The 18,580-nt window shown below is 39.3% G+C and overlaps 2 protein-coding genes and 1 non-coding gene across 4 annotated transcripts; 2 read left to right on the top strand and 1 right to left on the bottom strand.

Annotated features, from left to right (window-relative positions):
* The first annotated feature begins 3,189 nt into the window (after positions 1-3,189).
* On the top strand, positions 3,190-12,749 carry LOC148370076 (tumor protein D54-like). Of its 2 annotated transcripts, none has more exons than XM_088332401.1 (9): positions 3,190-3,264; positions 4,917-5,029; positions 5,189-5,337; positions 5,459-5,506; positions 5,777-5,878; positions 10,705-10,731; positions 10,860-10,886; positions 10,970-11,018; positions 11,820-12,749. In XM_088332401.1, the coding sequence occupies exons 1-9, from the start codon at positions 3,252-3,254 to the stop codon at positions 11,829-11,831; spliced, it is 540 nt and encodes a 179-aa protein (XP_088188527.1). In that variant the 5' UTR covers positions 3,190-3,251; the 3' UTR covers positions 11,832-12,749. The 2 variants fall into 2 exon arrangements, with proteins under 2 accessions (XP_088188527.1, XP_088188528.1); XM_088332402.1 differs by having other exon boundaries at positions 3,200-3,264; positions 4,941-5,029.
* A 976-nt stretch (positions 12,750-13,725) lies between these two features.
* trnae-cuc (transfer RNA glutamic acid (anticodon CUC)) lies at positions 13,726-13,797 on the bottom strand. The gene has a single exon. It is a non-coding gene; the product is annotated as a tRNA-Glu (tRNA).
* Positions 13,798-14,031: 234 nt separating this feature from the next.
* On the top strand, positions 14,032-18,106 carry ppdpfa (pancreatic progenitor cell differentiation and proliferation factor a). Its single transcript, XM_088332400.1, has 5 exons — positions 14,032-14,199; positions 15,559-15,654; positions 16,718-16,795; positions 16,854-16,926; positions 17,740-18,106. The coding sequence occupies exons 2-5, from the start codon at positions 15,600-15,602 to the stop codon at positions 17,882-17,884; spliced, it is 351 nt and encodes a 116-aa protein (XP_088188526.1). The 5' UTR covers positions 14,032-14,199; positions 15,559-15,599; the 3' UTR covers positions 17,885-18,106.
* The last annotated feature ends 474 nt before the right edge of the window (positions 18,107-18,580 follow it).

Below are 18,580 nucleotides of genomic sequence, written 5' to 3'. Positions count from 1 at the left end.
TAACAAAGGTTCTTTCAGCATTACCAACTCGTCATCTGCAAACAATGATATTTTATGTTCTGTTCCTCCTTCATCTAATATCCCCCTTATTTGCTCATTTTGTCTTATTGATTCCGCGAGTGGTTATATGCTTATTGCAAACAAGAGTGGACCTAAACAGTCCCCTTGCCGGACTCCTCTTTTGAGATCGAAGAAATCTGAGCAGTGACCATTTACTCTAAAACGAGATTTAGGATTTTTATAGATTATTTTCACCCATTCTACACATTTTTGAGGGAAGCCAAAAGCTTTAAGTGTTTGATGTAAGAAGCTCCATTTTACCCTATCGAAAGCTTTTTGTGCATCCAAGGTTAGTAACATCGAGGGTTGGGTCTTAGTTTTTGTGCTCGTAATTATGTTTAGTATCCTCCTAATATTGTTTGCACCCTGCCTTCCCGGAATAAACCCTGTTTGATCATTTCTAATTAATTCCGCTATGAATTTCGGCATTCTTTTTACCAGTATGCTTGTAAGAATTTTTAGATCGTTACACAGTAAACTAACTGGTCTATACCTTTACACAATATTGGGTCTTTTCCTTCTTTGTGCAAGACTGTTATGATGGCTTCTGACCATGATTTGAGGGGATCTCCTTTTGTTAGCGCATAGTTAAATACTTTATGCAGTACTTACATCTAACTTAATGAATTCTTAATAGAAAGGGTAGAAATGGTCCTTACTCCTTCACCCCATATCAGAATTTAGCTTTGTTTTGCTCCATGAGAGCTTGTAAGTCACCTTCTGTGATGGGGGTGTTCCTTCGCCTTCCTCTCGTACCGGTCACTGTGGTCCAAATGTTCTTTGACAACATCTTTTGAAATGTCTCCGTGTTGTCTTCTTCCACTTCGATCCCCATTTCTTTTAGCAATGTTGCTGCCTCTGTCAGTGTAGAAAATGTTTTTATTCCGGAGTCCAAATACATCTTCAGCTGGGCGGGATATGGGGATTGTGCCTTTACGTTTCCCTTTTAAGGCTGCTGCCCCCGCGACCTGACCCCGGATAAGCGGAAGACAATGGATGGATGGATGTTTACATTTATTCAGTGTTAAAGTTCTTTCTCATTTAACTTTACAATATTTGGATCTTCTTTTTCTGAAATACACATTTTTTTACATTATATTACAAATATTATTCATAGAATTGGCAACGTCAGAGTGAGGTACACAGTTCTCTTACCTCATGGCAGAGGACATGAGTGAGACGTAAGATTCTGATTTGGAGCACACCTCAGCCCTAGGAATTAGTGATAGTATTGGAGAGCTTACAGGAAGTGAAGCCAGAAATTGTTGTTCTTCTCAATGCATGGACTTTTTTTTAATCATGAAATATGACTATGATGTAATGATGATTTTATTCAAAAGGAGCAGCACATTTACTTTCTTTTTGAATTAATAAAGTTTTCTAAAATGTTGAACTGTTTTACTCGCAGCCTTCCTCTGGTTTGTGTCATCATTGGAGCCTCTGTCAAGCTACTTACAATCTGCGTGCAAGTAGGTGCATTTCTTAGATGCGCTGGAATAAACAGTCTTTTTTCATCTTTTGTGGGACTTGGGTTCACATTTGGACTGTACTTGAAGAAGGCCTCTTCCTACTTTTGCCTTTTTTTTGCTACACGAACGAATAGAAACAACAACAAAAACGTGGGAACAAGCATGATGTCACTATCCAACATTCCTGCCCTCCCCTCATTTCTCCTTCCTCCTGTGTTCAGCTCCGAACAACTTTGCTACAAGTGAGAAAAAGCAGATGGTGGGATGGTTGGAAGTCAGTTTTGCATTGTAATCACATACCTCACAGTTACAATATTTCACTTTTCACTTTTTTTAAGTATACTTCAAACGACACACTCCACCATTGAGGTAAGACAATCAAACATATTTTCTATTTTACAGTTTATGAAATGAAATGATCTGCATTTTATATAGCGCTTTTCAAGTCAATGTCATGATTACCCAAGTGGAGTCACCTGGGGTAATCATGTGGCGCGCTGGAATGTGCTTCCTGATTGGTCAATGCTCCCCTTTTTAAACGTGTTACGCGGAGAACTCCTTGTCGGAGGATTCACATCTGTACCCCGTATGACGCTCCCGATTACCTGTGCCTTGTTTACCTGATTCTCTCTGCCTGCCTCCGATCCGACCTGCTCCGTCCCAAGCTACGATCATCTCTTCAGTCCCGGTAAACTCAACCTGCTTCCGTCCCACGCTACGATTGGCTACGTCGTCCGAAGTTTCCCGCTAACCCTTGTGCTTCCCCAAATAAAAGTATTGTACGAACGCTCTGGGGTCTCCTGCTCTGTTCTGGTAATCCCCGTGACAGTCAATGACTTCCTTAAGCGCTTTGCAACCCATATTTCCCAATAACGGCCTTGCAGCCATGTGAGGCGCTAACCTGCTTATTGGGGGTATTAGGGGTTCAGTGTCTTACCCAAGGACACTTCGACATGTAACACGGACGAGCCGGGATTTGAACTGGGATCCCTTGATCCCAAGACGATCATGAATAAGGTATATTATTTTTAGTCCAACTGTGCCTCACCAGACACTAACCTCACCTTACCACACTGGCCTGCGTTCAACTCAATTTTCAGACCTTCATTTCAATTTGCAGCTCCGTGTGCTGGTCTTACCTCAGGCACTAGTGGGCAGTGCAGTACTTCCATAGCCACAAAAACAATGTACTGTATTAATTTTTTTAGACAAAAGTAATGATCATTTGTATATAGCTTTAAAAACGTGTTGGGGTGGTTTTGAAACTCTCTGACCCTTTTATGCAACTCTCTCTCACACACACACACACACACACACACACATATATATATATATATATATATATATATATATATATATATATATATATATATATATATATATATATATATATATATGCAGTATACAAAGTAAAAAGAAGGAAAGGAAGAAAATGAGAATACAGAAGAAAAACGGTGGGAAAAAAAGAAACCTACCTGTGGCAGCAAGATGGCTGACAATATCAGCTTTTCATTCAATAAATTGTGTGTGGGTGAATGAAATTGATATTTTTCCTTTTTGGTTTGGGTCTAAGTCCTCAAATAAAACGAGTTGCAAAAAAACTGTTATAACGGATTTCCGTGAATCCCCTTCGCGATGTCGTACGATTGCGCATGCGTGCGTCCCCACTGTGCTGTTGCACTTGAGTTGAGTCCACCCGAAAGACGAGCCACGTCTGACGCCATGAACCGAGCAGGTAAAAAGATGGGTTTTTTTTGTTTTCCCGATACCCTTTTGTGAAGATTTTGATGAACGTGCTTGTTTTGGTTGTTTGTTGTTGTGATTAAGGCAGTTTTGATTATAGCCGCTGCTCACGCAGCAGTATAGCGATACCAACTAGCCGCAGTTTGCAGCGCTTTCAGCACTGTGGACAGTTCAAACTATCGCACTGAGTGGTTGTCTCCTAAAACCAAATTTAGGGGATAAAAAGGTCGCTTAGAGAGCACATTAAAGGTGTCATTATCCCCTCAAAAAGAAATGGCAAAGTTATTTTAACAAAACCCGAACATTTTTCACATGTGTGTCTTTCAAAAGCAGAAAAAAGTATTTTAAAACATTACATAATTTCTGACAGGTCACTACGTTAAAGCAATTCGTTCTGATGGTCATGTTCTATACATGCTAACCTTTTGATTTTTAAAATCTGTAAATGTTATCGTGCGAAACACATTTTGTCTCTGGATTAAATTAAGAAAAACAGCATGTGCTTGTTTAGGAATGAAAGTAGCAAACTTTTACAAAAATCCAATTTGATCGTTAGAGCTGTTTATTCACGCACAAATACTTAGTCTCGCTTCAAGATAATGCAGCGGAATACTAATATACTAGTCTCGAGTCAAAAATTGTTTTTTGTTTGAATTCGAAAAAAAAAACAGTATAATTAAAAAGAGTAACTATGATGTCTGGGTTAGTATTTAAATATTTTATTTCGTATGGAAAAATATATTAAGTATTCAAAAAGTATTCAAAAATTTTGAGGCACACTGTCCATCAAAAAAATAACAATAAAAAAAATAAAAATAATCCCAGATCCAGTTTTATGTTCGTATGTTTTTTTTAAAGCTGAACCTTTTGTGGCAACAATGGCTCAGAGGCCTTCTAATTTTTCATTCATAAAATTTACTGACATATCAACTTACTTCAATAAAATAAGATTTTATTTAGTTTATTGAAATTCAGTTAGTTATCAAATTATCAGTGTGTACATGATTTATGGTTTATTTGATTTATTTTACTATTTTCTTTTTCTTCTTGAAACAAAATAAGCTGTCAAATATATTTCCCACCATTACCTTATGACCAGATAAGTAGTTAAGGAGAAAAAAAGGTAATCTGCTCCTAATATTGATGAATGTTACAGTTACCGGGCAGATCACTGAAAGAAAGCAAATATACTGAACAATGGCGTGCTTTTTTGCAAAAATAATATTGGGCAATTTCCTGTGGCACACTGGACAAGCTGTCATGGAACACTAGTGTGTCCCGGAACACTTGAAAAACACTCTTTTAAATGATATGTTATTTATCTTATAGTTTTAGACTTGAATAGTTTGCTCTTGGCACTTTCAGTTGATACGCTTAAGTGGGGAAAAAAAATCAGTTTCATATTCCATTCTACTTTTTCACGTTATCAAGTGGGTTTGTTGGTTGTTGGTTTTCCTCAAACAGTTGAGTTTAACATCTGACCACGAGAATGTCTCCCTGAAAGGGAGAACATTGTCCGAAAAAATAACTGGGCCGAGAGGTTTAATTACAATTCGGGATGAGCACCAAAATAGTATATAGTTGATGATAAATTTCCAGACGTACAAAGTTTCCTCCAATTACAAATATTTGGTTCTGCTCAAGGTTTTGGCGGGACGTCATTTGCAGGTTTCTCCAACAGCACGCCAGGAAACGAATGCCCCGCTGCAGAGTTGAGCGATGAGGACAGGGACAATCTGAGATTTGAACTCGCTAAGGTAACACTCGACCATATGACTATGTTGGTCTTTATTCGACACAGAAAGTCCATTTGAGCTGGTTTTAGCAACCCTCTGCATACAGAGGGTACGGAGAACCATAAAAAGCTTCGACAAAGGCTCCACACCCTCAATGGATCTATTATACCAACTGTACAGATGGAGGAGGAGATTCAGACCATCAGGCAGGTTCTGTTGACCAAAGAGAAGTCGGCTGCAGAAATCAGGAGGCAGCTTGGCCTGGGCCCTCTCAGCAATCTGAAAGAGAACTTTTCCCGAGGCTGGCAGGAGGTGCAGACCTCTTCACCGTGGGTGCACACATTGCGTGTTGTAAAAATTGGATCACCAATCACGTGTGCTTAAATAGGAGGCAGCTAGCTTCTAGTCAGTGTTGGGATCATGCTGGTGGACATGTTGGTGTCTTTGCAGATATCTCAGCGCGTCTGCAGTCCTAGATGACATCAACAACTCCAGCTTGTGAGTAATTGCTTCTGCTTCTCCAATAAAGAAAGCATCTGTAGCACTGCTTGTTGTCAGGCGCAAACATGTTTATGTTTCCTCCATGGAACAAGTGATGGGATTTTCTGAGCGCAATAGGATTGGTACTTCCTTAATAGCCTTATAGCCCAAATTAGTAGCTGCAGTGGTATTAGAACGAAGCCCAGCATGAAGCGTGTGTGCCGCCGGCCTTCAGTTCTATTTGCGTGCTGACACTTTTATTTGCCGTTCTTTTGGGGGGGTTGGCAGATGCGTTAGGACCAAGGAAGGTCTTGCACATGCAGGTCACGTGACCTCTTCAGCACTGTCCAACGTGGGCGTGGTCATCACCAGGAGGCTAACAGAGATGAGGTAATCTCCACTAAACCTCTTCAAATTGGATGTACCGGTAAATTACCAAATGGTGCAGGGGGTATATCAAAGTTGGAGAAAGTTATTCGCTGTTCGCTGCCTTAAAGGAAACAATATGATGTTTTTCCTCTAGCTTCATACACAAAGGGACTGGAAACCAAAACACAATTTTAGTCAAAACCTTTTAAATCATCTGATCAAAGGACTTGGAATACCTTAAGGACATTATGTAATATGTTACTACTAAATGTCACTGTATTCTGTAGGGTAGCTGAAACGAGTGCTAAGACGCACAGGGAAGAATACAAATACAAAGACTCAAAGTTAACAAACTACTCCATTTTTCTTCTCAATTTTTTTCTGAACGTTTCCCATACCTGTCAACCTGTACAGTTTTGCCATGCAAAGTACGTTTTTATGCATTTTAAGACGAGTACGACGTACAAGGAAATCTGTACGGAAAAACGCAAATTTGTCAATCGCATGCGTCTGCCGCCTGGGGATTTCCCGTCATGCATCTTTCCGAAAAAAAGAAAAAAGAAAAAAAAAGAATATTGTGTACTATTATTTTGTACGGGAAAATACGACAGTTTGTACGGGCATGGAGCCGCGGAGGTTGACAGGTATGGTTTCACAAGTTTTTTTTTTTACTTTTGGGGGTACTCAAAACAGTAAGATGGCGGACAATGATGTCAGCTCCCTCTAGGTGAACCTCACTTTATGTAAAATAAATACAAACTCACGAGAATAAAAAAATCATGATTATATGATAAAAAATGTATTTTTGCTTATTATTTAAATCAACGTTGTTTTTATTTTAATGGGTGGATTTATTTTTATTTTTACCACTAATCGGTTTTAAATATGATACAATGTAACGTCCCTTAAAGTACAATTTGAAAGGAGTACCCAGTGTGTGTGACTTTTTGTTGGTAATCCAGTAACAGGTGGGGGCAGTGTTGGTCTATCAACCGCAAACCTGGGCTGGTCTGGGATTTCAGTTCTACGCTACAGTAAATATTGACTGGAATGTTGGTATGTAATCCAGATACTCTCTTGAACTAACAGAAAGGGGCAGTGCAGGAATAAATTCTGTTATCAAACTGACAGAATGAACTGAGAAACCAGAACATTTGCCAAACGCTCCGTCATTAAGTAGATATAAGAAAAGCACCCAGCGATACCCAACCTTTAATCCTTCAATTTAGGAGCCGTTACCGCAGGAGTTAAAACAAATCCAAGTCCCTTATGTGCAAGCCACAAGGGTCAAGTCTCTAAACATAAAATTTTAAGTAAGACCGAAACTATGGTTACCAAAATTAAGTCAGGTTGAGTCAAGATGCACTAAAAGTCCACCCCTGCCTTGTTTTAGCTTGCCTAACTTGTACAATTTGCATTGGTATTCAGTTTACTGCCTAAAGTATTGACTCACTACCTTCAAGTGTATCTAAATGCCACTTCATACCTGTCAACCTGTACGGTTTTGCCGTACAAAGTACATTTTTATGCATTTTAAGACGAGTACGACGTACAAGGAAATCTGTACGAAAAAACGCAAATGTGTCAATGATGGGTATCATCCGGTATACACCGACTATCACAAAACAGCAAATCAATCAAGTCAAAGGAGTTCGCTGCGGAAGCCTCTATCTCGGTATCGGGTTTTTTTTTCGTTGCAAACGAAGCGAGCGGTTTGATGCTAATGTGCGAATGCGTCTGCCGCATGGGAATTTCCCATCATGCATCATTCCGAAAAAAAATATGGTGTATGATTATTTTGTACAGGAAAATACAACAGTTTGTATGGGCATGGAGCCGTGGAGGTTGACAGGTATGCCCCTTATTCAATACAAATATAAAAGGAATAAAAGTGGAATGGTTGAAAGTATCTATTCCATTTTTATTGTGAAAAGAATACTCAAAACTCCCGATGTGCCTCATAATTTCTTCTGAAACCTTTGTGGTTGTCATGACCACTCTACTGCTGCTCTGTGGAAGTACATTTAATCAAAAATGCCCTTTGCTTAAATTTTCGAGTAGTACAGTTGTGGTAGTAAGTTAAACTATCCATGCAAGCTAAAACTCTGAGAACAACCATATGCTTCTACATTAGGTAGAAAGTAAAAACCCACCTGGTCTCTCACTGCTCTCAGACATTTACTGTGTACTAAGCCATGAATGTCACTGAGTGTCATTGGTTGACTGGGTGGTTCTTTTGCCACCCAAAACGAATCAATATGTACGACGTCATTGATAAATCAAAATCAAATCAACTGTTGTCACACCTTGTTTGCTGCACTGGAAAACAAATAAAATGTTACTCAAAACTTTCGTCATGGCAAACAATTGGTGGCCAGATCTTCTTTTCATGAAAAACAACCTAAAACAGACATAAAAAAAACTGTCATGGACGACCAAATTGCAAATTAAGTCTTACTCTGGGCGAAAAGCCCCAGTGTGTATTACATAGTGACGCTAGCGGTGGAAAAGTACCTTAGTCATTTAAATAAAACACTATTGTTTCAAATAATAAGCAAAAACCCAAGCGCTGTTCGATAAACATTATTATTTTTTTAATCATAAAGACTCAACAATTTAGAAATTTGTTATTATGATACACAACTTGAAACGTCCCATTGAAGAAGATGACATGTTTGGCCACCATAGAGTTTTAACAGAAGCCTTAATGACAATCTTCTTGAATGTCGCTCCTTCGGGTGGAACTTTTTGCACTTAATGACCGGTTACATTCCAGAGCTGCGCCCTGGATATAATGGTCTGTAAATCCCGTGAATCAGGCATCTGGCGTGTGTCATTGACTTTTTTCCACTTTTTCTTCTCTAGACATTCATGGTAGCCGATTGTCTGTAGGCTATGGCACCCTGCTAGTCACTATTCAGATTTCAGATTTCAGATTTACTTTATTGTCATTCGTATACACGTGTATACAGAACGAAATGTCGATACATCTGACCCGCACAGTTACTTTGAACGTCAGCCGGGATAGATAAGATTAACCATGTCTTCGTCAGAATTTTAGCGCAGCAGTTCGTCATCTCGCGGTTCGATGCCACTTCCAGTTGTTAAATGGTCCAGTTTATTGTCCAGAGAGCGAAAGTTGGAGAATGGATGGGAGAGGCGTTTAGCCTTTAGCCTAGCTGTTAGCACGGCCCGACAACCTCGCTTCCTCGTCCGGCGGTCACGCCCTGTCTTGCCACTCTGCTTCGCTGCTTTGTAGGCCGATGGGTCTTGTTGACATAGCAGTCCGTGGCTGATAAACACTCCCGAGTGGTCGTAGCACCGAGCGCTTGATGTCTGGATGATCGCATATCCAGCAAAAAAAAAAACTGCGATCGTATCTTAATCTGAAGTTCGAGCCGACTTTGTGCGCCATCAAAACTGAGTCGAAGACTGGGTCTTATGGCCGACGTGTAAAAAACTGTTGCGAGCCGATGCAGCCGCAGCCGAACAGGGGCGCCGCCATGATTGTTATTGTTAGCTGCTTTGTATGAATTAAGCTCGCTTTGTCCTGGTCATAGAAGCAAACTGAGTTCGGTGATTCATTGTCCTAACACTTGACAAATTGTGGTTGGTTCTTTCAAGTTTAATGACCTAGGCTATCTGTTGCCATCCCTATGAGTGTGGATAAACCTCCCTCAGGTCCCTTTTGTCACATGGTTAGTCCGTGCCTTGCCCTAATCACCCCCATTCCTCACAGTAGGGATGGTGTTCTTCGGATTGTACTCTTCATTCTTCTTCCTCCAAATGTGCTTAGAGGAATTATGACCAAAAAGTTCTATTTTGGTCTCATCTGACCACAAAACTTTCTCCCATGACTCGTCTGTATTATCCAAATGGTAATATGCAAACTTGAGCCGAGCACTGACATGTGCTGGTTTAAGCAGGGGAACCTTTCGTGCCATGCATGATTTCAAATCATGACATTTTAGTGTTTCACCTACAGTAACCTTGAAAAAGATGGTCCCAGCTCTTTTCAGGTCATTGATTTACTCCTGTTGTGTAGTTCCGAGCTGATTCCCCACTTTTTTCGAATCACTGAGAACCCACGAGGTGATATCTTGCTTGGGGCTCCACTCCGATTGAGATTGACCGTCATGTTTAGCTTCTTCCATTTTCTAATGATTGTTCCAACAGTGGACCTTTTTTCACCTGGTAATTGCTCCGTAGCCCTTTCCAGCCTTGTGGAGGTGTACAATTTTGTCTCTTTTGAACAGCTCTTTGGTCTTCGCCATGTTACAAGTTAAAGTGTTACTGGTTGTATGAAGTGGACAGGTGTCTTTATGCAACTAATGACTACAAACAGGTGCACCTGATTCAGGATGACATGGAGCGCAGGTGGACTTCTAATGGGCGGACTCACAGGTCTTTCAGGGTCAGAATTCTTGATAGAAAATAATTAAATACTTATTTGCAGCCGTATCATGCAAATCAATTGTTCAAAAATCACAAATTGTGATTTCTGGATTTTTTTTAGTTTATCTCTCTCACAGTGGGCATGCACCTATGTTGAAAATTTCAGATCCCTCCATGATTTCTAAGTGGTTGGAATGGCAAAATAGCTAAATGTTCAAATACTCATTTTCTTTACTCTAATAAACACATTATCCTAATAAACATTGTATGCATCCATAATCATACATTCCCATTATAATTTGATTTTATGGCCCCCGAGACACATCACTATTACATTTTATAACCTTGAAACGAGTCACTGGAGACCCTAACACAACATAAGGGTTAGGTCATAAAATTAATTTGTTTGTTGTTGTTTTTGTTTGTTTTTTGCTGACATGCCGACACATCAGAGCTCTGCCCCTTCCAAGCCCACCACGGTAAGTTTGAATCTGTATATGAGACCTGGTTTAATATAGATTTTTTTCTCTAATGAGATTAATCTTCTGTCTGTCTTTCTCTATCTCTCTCACACTCCCTCTCTTCTCATCATGAAAAATGTTCTTAGTCACACAATGAGTTTGCCAACCATGAGGTAAGTAAGTGCAAGAAAATACACTTGTTTGCTGCAGTCAGAAATTCAAATATGCACGAATCACATGTATTATTGCTTCTTAGGCACTCTTCCACGTTCAAGTCTTTTGAGGAGATGGTTGGCAGTGTTAAAGTAAGTTGCAATCAATCTCAACTAAAGAGTAATATTTAAGTACAATTCAGTAACGTGTGGTGAGGTTTGTGTCTGGTGAGGCACAGTCATATTTACAAATAAATGAACCTACCTCTTAGTCATCATTTGATTGTCAGAGGAAGAACGCAATATACAAACTATACCATAGAAAAAAATGTTGAATTGTCTTACTTTAAATTATAAATAAAGTCTATGTGCTGCCCCTTTTGAATAAATACCTCAATAGATGGGTAATCCTCCATTAAAAAGTCAATTTAACGAGAAAATAAATTACTGGACGGCTTGTCCTGCTCTTAGCTTGCTGATACTATCACTAATTCTATTTTTGGGGGCAAAGGTATGAGCCAACTCAAAATACATAGTCTCATGTATTAATAAAATTCATAGTACAATGCAAACATTCAGAGATTTAGAAAAAGAAAATCAAAACATTGTGAAGTTAAATGAGATTTAACTTTAGCACTAAATATGGATCATAATTTTATATATTTTAAATTTTATATTTCCATAATGACAGGTGAGGCAATGCCTCACCTGCCTCCCTTGATTGCACGCCACTAAAAGAGTTGTTTACATTTCCGTTGACTTTTAGAGGGAAACCCCTTCTGGGTTTCTGATAACAATCATGACTGATATCTTCCTAAATGTCTATGTGGGTCATATTGGAGTATGGTACTTGGACAGCAAAGAAAGAAGTAGTGCTTTCTTTACTCAAAGGTTTGAGAACTTGGTACCTTCCAGTTTTTATATGATGAGGGCCTTCATGCTTTTGTATTCCAGAGGAGAAGATGACTTTCATTCCTGACCTTGTGATGGAGAAACCATCTGACTTTGGATGAAGATCTCCCACTGCAGCATGCAAGAATGTTTTCGAGTTGTTTTGTTTGTCCATGAAACATAAACCACTAGACCAGGGGTGGCGAACAAGTTTGACACAAAGAGCTGAAACTTTTAACTGTGAGAGTCAAAGAGCCACACTACACACTGACCTGCCATGACAGACAGACAGACACAAACACACACAATTAAAAGCATATAATTTCCCATAACACACTCCTCTCCTTACAATACAACAAGTATTGTTCTTGTGTTGATTTCAAGGAAAATGTCCACCCTCAATACATACAAAAAAAATAAAAATGAAACACGACAAAGAGCCACAGTATATATAAGAGCCGCATTCTTATTGGCCAAGAGCCACGTGTTCGCCACCCCTGCACTAGACCTTGGTTATGACATGTGGATAGGCTTCTTGCACCATGCTTCAATCCATGTTGTATTCATTCTGAAATTTGAATACAGAAAATCTAAATTGGGGTCCCATTGACATAGTTTACAACCTTATCCTAAAAGAATATTTCTATGTGTTTTTGTACTTCATTGTTTTTAGATTTTAGTCCAATCTTTTAAATAATTTGGAAAATGTATTTATTTATTTACTTTTGGGGGGGTTATTCCTATTTAAATCAGTTGTTCCTTCATAATTCCTTATAATACATTATTATATTTGTTTCTTATTGTCCTGTTTTTCCCCTCTGGCTGATCTTCACTGGACTGTCTAACTGACATGTGTTTAATTTTTTTTATTTTTTATTTTACGTAAAGTGGAAGTTAACCCCAAAAATTATTTAACAATATTACTGTATTTTTACTGTTATACATATTGTTGTATTACGATGTCTTTTTGTAGTAAATGTACTAAGAAGCAAACTCTGACTGTTTTTTATCCTCCACTTTTGGGCGCACAATTTGAGAGAGGGTGACAAGGCTAGATGTTGATGCTACTCAGGCTTTAGATAATGACCAATCGTGACTATACTTTAGAAAGCAGGTTAAAGTTCCAAGAGAAGGGTAAGACAAGTTCACATTGCTACTGTAGTGTAAAGGGAGGCACAGCAAATGTTGGACAAATTCCCTCAGGATTTAAATCAGACACGTTGGCTGGAGAGGAAATTCGGCTTTGTAGACTCAGCTCGAATGGGTTGGAAGGAGACTCCATTATTAAGTAAAATGATGGAAAAAGTCAACGAATGATCGCCTCTCAGAGAGTTGCGGACCAGTCCCGAGCTTTCCTGGTGATATATACCGATAATAATACCAACCTTTTTTGCGGGCTGTCCCCCAACAACTGTTTTAGATTTCAAAGTACTGTTTCCTTTTAGGTAATCAGATGTATTGTTGTCAACTTTAAAGTCAGACAACATGTCTACACTTTTTAAACTTTGAAGGAAGGAAAGTATGTTTCGAAGTGGCTATGTCACGTGTTTTTTGCTTAGCCCCAAACCTCCCCCTTTTGGAATTATAGCCAACCCCCAAGCGAATAAATCACACTGATTAACTCAATTTTGTACATTGTATAAAAATGTTCTCCAGGATTGTTTTTCATTTCGTGTGGTTGGACTGATCTTGCCTTGCTCATTTCGGGTCTAGTCTGGATCGTCTCAGTCACTGGTAGCAGACAACAACGTAGATCGGTATTATTGTCGCGATACACTAGCAAATTAAAATTATCTTCTACATAGTCTGTCTTGCTGTGAGTAGATGGGTGCCATGTTGAATTTGAAAGGTTGATTAAAAGAGTAATTGACACTTTATATGGGCAATGGCAAAACTTTGGTATGACACTCATAATCGAATCCCTAATGAAAAATTAAAATAAATGAGAACCCCTATCGCGCAAAAGAAGTTCCCTGACCGGGAATCGAACCCGGGCCGCGGCGGTGAGAGCGCCGAATCCTAACCACTAGACCACCAGGGACACATGTCTCTGAATGCGATATAAAAGTTTTTATCTACTCGGTCTGTACCACTGTCACGCTGTCTTATACTCCATTCCTGTATCTGACAATTGTATTGCCTGGAAGCGACAACAGTCTTTCAGAGTTTATTTTTTTTGCCTTTTCGCTTCAATTACGTAATCATCTTGTTCACATTTTGGTCACGTTACACGCCACGCCTTAAGCTCCGCCCACCGACAGCCCACCAAGGCCGCTTAAAACCAGTCTGGACGCCCTCTTGTGTCAGTGCCCGCCGCCAAGCGAACATCTACGACATCAACATCTCCACCGTCGAGGTCGTCGTCCACACCTCCCACCAATGGGCCATTACGAACATTGAAAAACTCCATCTGAACCTCCAACAGCCCCGATTTCGAGCCTAGGTAAGCCATTCGGCATGCAAACAACTGCACTGTTATTTCCCAAAGACCACTGTTGTTAACAAAGCTCACGCTGGGTACGACGAAGAACTCGAGTTCTCACCTTCAGCTCGGTGCTACGTTCGAAAAACAAAAAAAGATTGATTGTGTTTTGATGTCTGTTCGTTCGCAGTTGTTGAGACTGCCTTGACAAAATGGTGCGCCCATTTGCCACAAACAACACACGACCTCCATTTGGTCTGAAAACAAATCGAACCTCTTTTTCAGTTTACATTCGTCTGCATAGTTTGTGGACGAAGGGACTCGATTTTTTCACTCAATTGGCACAAACTACTTTCCAATTCATTATTCTAATTCAATACTTACAACTGTCAACCGAAGCCATTTGCTCCCCTTATAATGATTGCGATAACAAACCTTAGAAACTCACAGCAAACAAGAAGGAACATGTAGCACAGAGATAATTTTTGTTAACACGTTTATTTTATTTACCAAACTAACAACACAAACCATCCATTCTGCATTTTTCCGAGTTCTTGCAATAAATTGTTGTTTATGTTCCGTAGCAGATAAGATGAGAGTCGAAATGGTCGAAAAAAATCGGTCAAACAGAAATAATCGAAGAAAAACAAGCTATTTTTCCCCGCACAAAATTTGAAATGACCAAAAAATGTATAAAATCCAGATGTGCATGATACAAACAAGAAAATAAGTGTAGATACTCATCACCTTGTTGTTTTTGTGTGGGTGTTATTGTTACCACAAGGCAACAACCGTCCCATTAAAGCTACGTCTAATGCAGGAGCCCTTTGCGCACAGTCTTAATGAAATTGATATTCTCCTAATGCACGATTGTTATGAGACAGTGTGGAGGACGGTACAGCGTGTACTGGCCTGCTCTTTGAAATCCCCAAAGCCATCTGCTTTTCTTCTCCATAAGCTGTACCACCTTCAGCTGCTCCTTAAGCATCCAAGCTGCCTCTAAATCCAAACAGCGGCTCCTGTTTAATCTTACGAGACAAAACGCAGAACTTAACAGAAAAGAAAATGCTCTTTTTTGCAAAAAAAAAAATTACCCTTCAAAGCCATGGTACTGTAGTCCAGTTGAGTGTTGTCACTGATCCAAAAGGGGCCTGCACTTTCGCCTTGTGTCCCACTGTATAGAGTACTAATGTAATTTATGAAAGGTCTTAACATGGTTAACATAAAATGACTACTTTTCTTTCTTCAAGTCATTGGGTGTCTTTGTCTTTCCTGGGGGCACTGACAATGTATGATCAGAACTTAAATTTGAGCAACGTGTTCACACAATTTTTTTTTTTTATTCAGGTGCTGACTAAAATTTTCCTGTTCCGTCCTCAGCTTTTCCCCACCGTTGAAGTTGTTTAAGCTAGTCAGAGAAGATGGCAGCAATCCCATCAAGCGGCTCGCTCATCGCCACACATGATTACTACCGAAGTAAGTCGAAGATACTCTGAATATCGGGGCTCCAACATACACACAAACCATCACACCTTGCAAAAAAAATCGACTTTGTTAATGTCAATTAATGAAGTCAAAGCTGTGATCATAAAAACCCATTTATATCAGTTAAGTACTTGTAGGACATTTTTGTTAATAAAGAATATGTACTTGTAGTGTGGTTGGATTCACAATCCATGCTAAACGTGTTTTACGTAACTTTATTGACACAGATTACAGTATTTTCCACTCTAAAAGTTGCACCTTCGAATTAGTTTTTTGAATGCGCTTATAGTTTGCAAAATGTGGTGAATACAGATACGAATGCATGATAACGCGTAAACAAACTGTAGTATAATCGCATCCGTCTTATAGTCTAGTGCGCCTTATGGAATGGAAGGTACGGAACTTTTTTTTTTTTATATACAGTGATCCCTTACTTCTGTACTCTCAAATTATTCTTTCTGTTATGCTGTTCTGCATTAAAGGGCGAACATGATTTCAGGACACTACTTTTTAATTTCAGATGTTATTTTGCCACCATCAATACGAACGCAGGGCACGATAGAAATCAATAACTATTTATTTTACCCGACCATCGCATAGTGCAGACCTGGGCACTCCGGTCCTGGAGGGCCGTATGTTCTGCATGATTTTTTAGGTTTCTCTGATCCAATACAGGTGATTCCAATCACCAGTATCGTTAACGAGCGCTTGCTAACGAGGTTATAATTTGTATCACTTGAGTTAAAGAAGAGCAAACTTCAAAATCTGGCAGGACGTATGCATCTCCAGGACCGGAGTGCCCAGGTCTGCCATAGTGTATAAAAACCTCACAAAACATCAGCGTTTCTTGCGAATTCATTCACATAGAAGTATTATAAACACAACAAATATGTTAAACTGAAACTATTGGAATCATAGCAAAATTTGAATTGCGTCTTTACAAACTTTGCCTGAAAGGACATGTCAAAGTGAGTGTCAATCATTTGAAGGCAGCATCTATGAAAAAAAACAAGCACGTGATCTTCCATTAAAAGTGACCACGTGTGCTTTGCAGGGCGAATAGGTTCCACGTCCAGCAGCAGCTCGTGCAGCAGCGCCGAGTTTTCGGGGGAGGTCATCCCGCACCACCCAGGTAGGCGGCAAGTCGCCTTACTCTTTTCCCTGCTTCCACTAACTGTGTGTGCCCGCAGGACTTCCCAGACAAGACTCTGGCCACTGGTGGACCTCCTTTTTCTTTGCAAAATCTGGAGCTGAAAGCCAAAAGTAAGTTTAAACATGCACAAAAGTGCTTGATCTAACCAATGAGATGACTGATGTTTTTGGAAAGTAATTTTCTTAAGCTGTCTAATGAGAAGTAGCAGAATGCAAATACCATCACTCCAGGATTGAAACTGGTGAAGTGTCTGGAAAAATGAATTTGCATTTGCTAATATCCTGTTTAACCACTTTAATTGACACATGTCCAATATCAAAAACAGAATAAACTTCACACTCAGCATAGGTTGTTATAAATGTAGTTTCACCAATTACTATCATCACTAGATCATTTTTAGTTTAGTTACCGTAATTTATTTGTGTATAACGCTCATCTGTAAATTTTGGATTAAGACTCAGTATGTGCGTTTTGTTTTGCTTTTTCTCCACTCAAACTGGCGTTTATATCTTTCAGAGCGACTTTCTTTTTTTCCATTCTTTTAACATTCGTCTCGGGTACCATGAATAGAAATAATGTGATCTGTGTTCTCGCTGCTGCGACCTGGTTTTATCTTCAGTTGCATCTGTTGTTTTGTAATGCGTTGTGATTTTTGTACAGATAAATGTACAATACCTACTTGGATTTTAAGCCGATCTTTGATGCTCATAATATTCATAGAAAATACATTACGAAAACAGATTAAATACAAATACATCTCTTAATTCATTGGCTGACTCATTTATTGTATTTTATGATTTATGCATTCGTTTGTATGAAGCAATGTTGTGTTTTAATCTCTCAAAAATGCTTCTGATTCCATGATTGAAATTTCTATTTATGTTATTTCTGGGCACTCACCTGTTGCCTGTTTTTGCTCTCAGACCCGGCAATTATACTGTGGGCAATGGTCAGGTGACCTGCATCGCTAAGGAAATGCTTCTGAAGCGACAGATCAGTGAAAGCGGCATCGACGTTGGCAAGTTTGAGGCCTCAAGTCCGCCTCCTTCGGCCCCGTCTTCATCCTAAAGGCTCTCATCTTCCTCCCACGGGTTCCTCACTGCCAACTTGCCGTCACGGTCCAGATGGAGATGGTGTCAGTGAAGGGCACACGCTTTTTCAGTAAACGCGTAGACTTTGTTTTTGCCTGTATAGTGTTATTTGTACGACGACCAAAAATAAACCTTTTTCATCCATTTCTTTTTGTGAACTTCCATTACTGATTACAAAAAATAAAAAGAGAAAAGTGGAGTAATGCTGTCTTGCTTTTTTTTTTTTAATTTTTTTTTTTTAAAGACCTGGGTTGCATAAACTCATTCTAGGTTTCTTAACACAAGAGGCCTTGTGGTTTGGCCCTTAAAGACTTGGCCATCATCCGTGCGCTTACATAACTCACAACCTCAACACATATGTAGGTCAGACAGGAAAGTAATCTGATCTTGAGGCAGCTGGAAAACATTTGTGGATCAAAAAGACTTCCAGCCGCCACAGTGCCAAATCAGTTCTTAAAGCACTTCAAGACAAGCTGGAGACAAAAAGTGCCCAATCTAACTGAATCCAACTAAACTTAATTGTTACACTTAAACAGAATCTTCTGATATTCATTTCACACTGTTTCAGATCTTTTAGGAGAGATTTATGTTAAAATTTGTCAAAAAGTTTAATAGTAAATGTTTTATTACTTGGTTAAACTGTAGTAAGTTACAGTAAAAATAAGACACAGCT

Source organism: Urocampus carinirostris, chromosome 3, assembly GCF_059441175.1.
Source record: "Urocampus carinirostris isolate Australia breed hairy pipefish chromosome 3, RoL_Ucar_1.0, whole genome shotgun sequence".
NCBI classification, from domain to species: Eukaryota; Metazoa; Chordata; class Actinopteri; order Syngnathiformes; family Syngnathidae; genus Urocampus; species Urocampus carinirostris.
The sequence above is the reverse complement of the archived record's forward strand: the minus strand, read 5'-3'. Positions and strand labels throughout refer to the sequence as shown.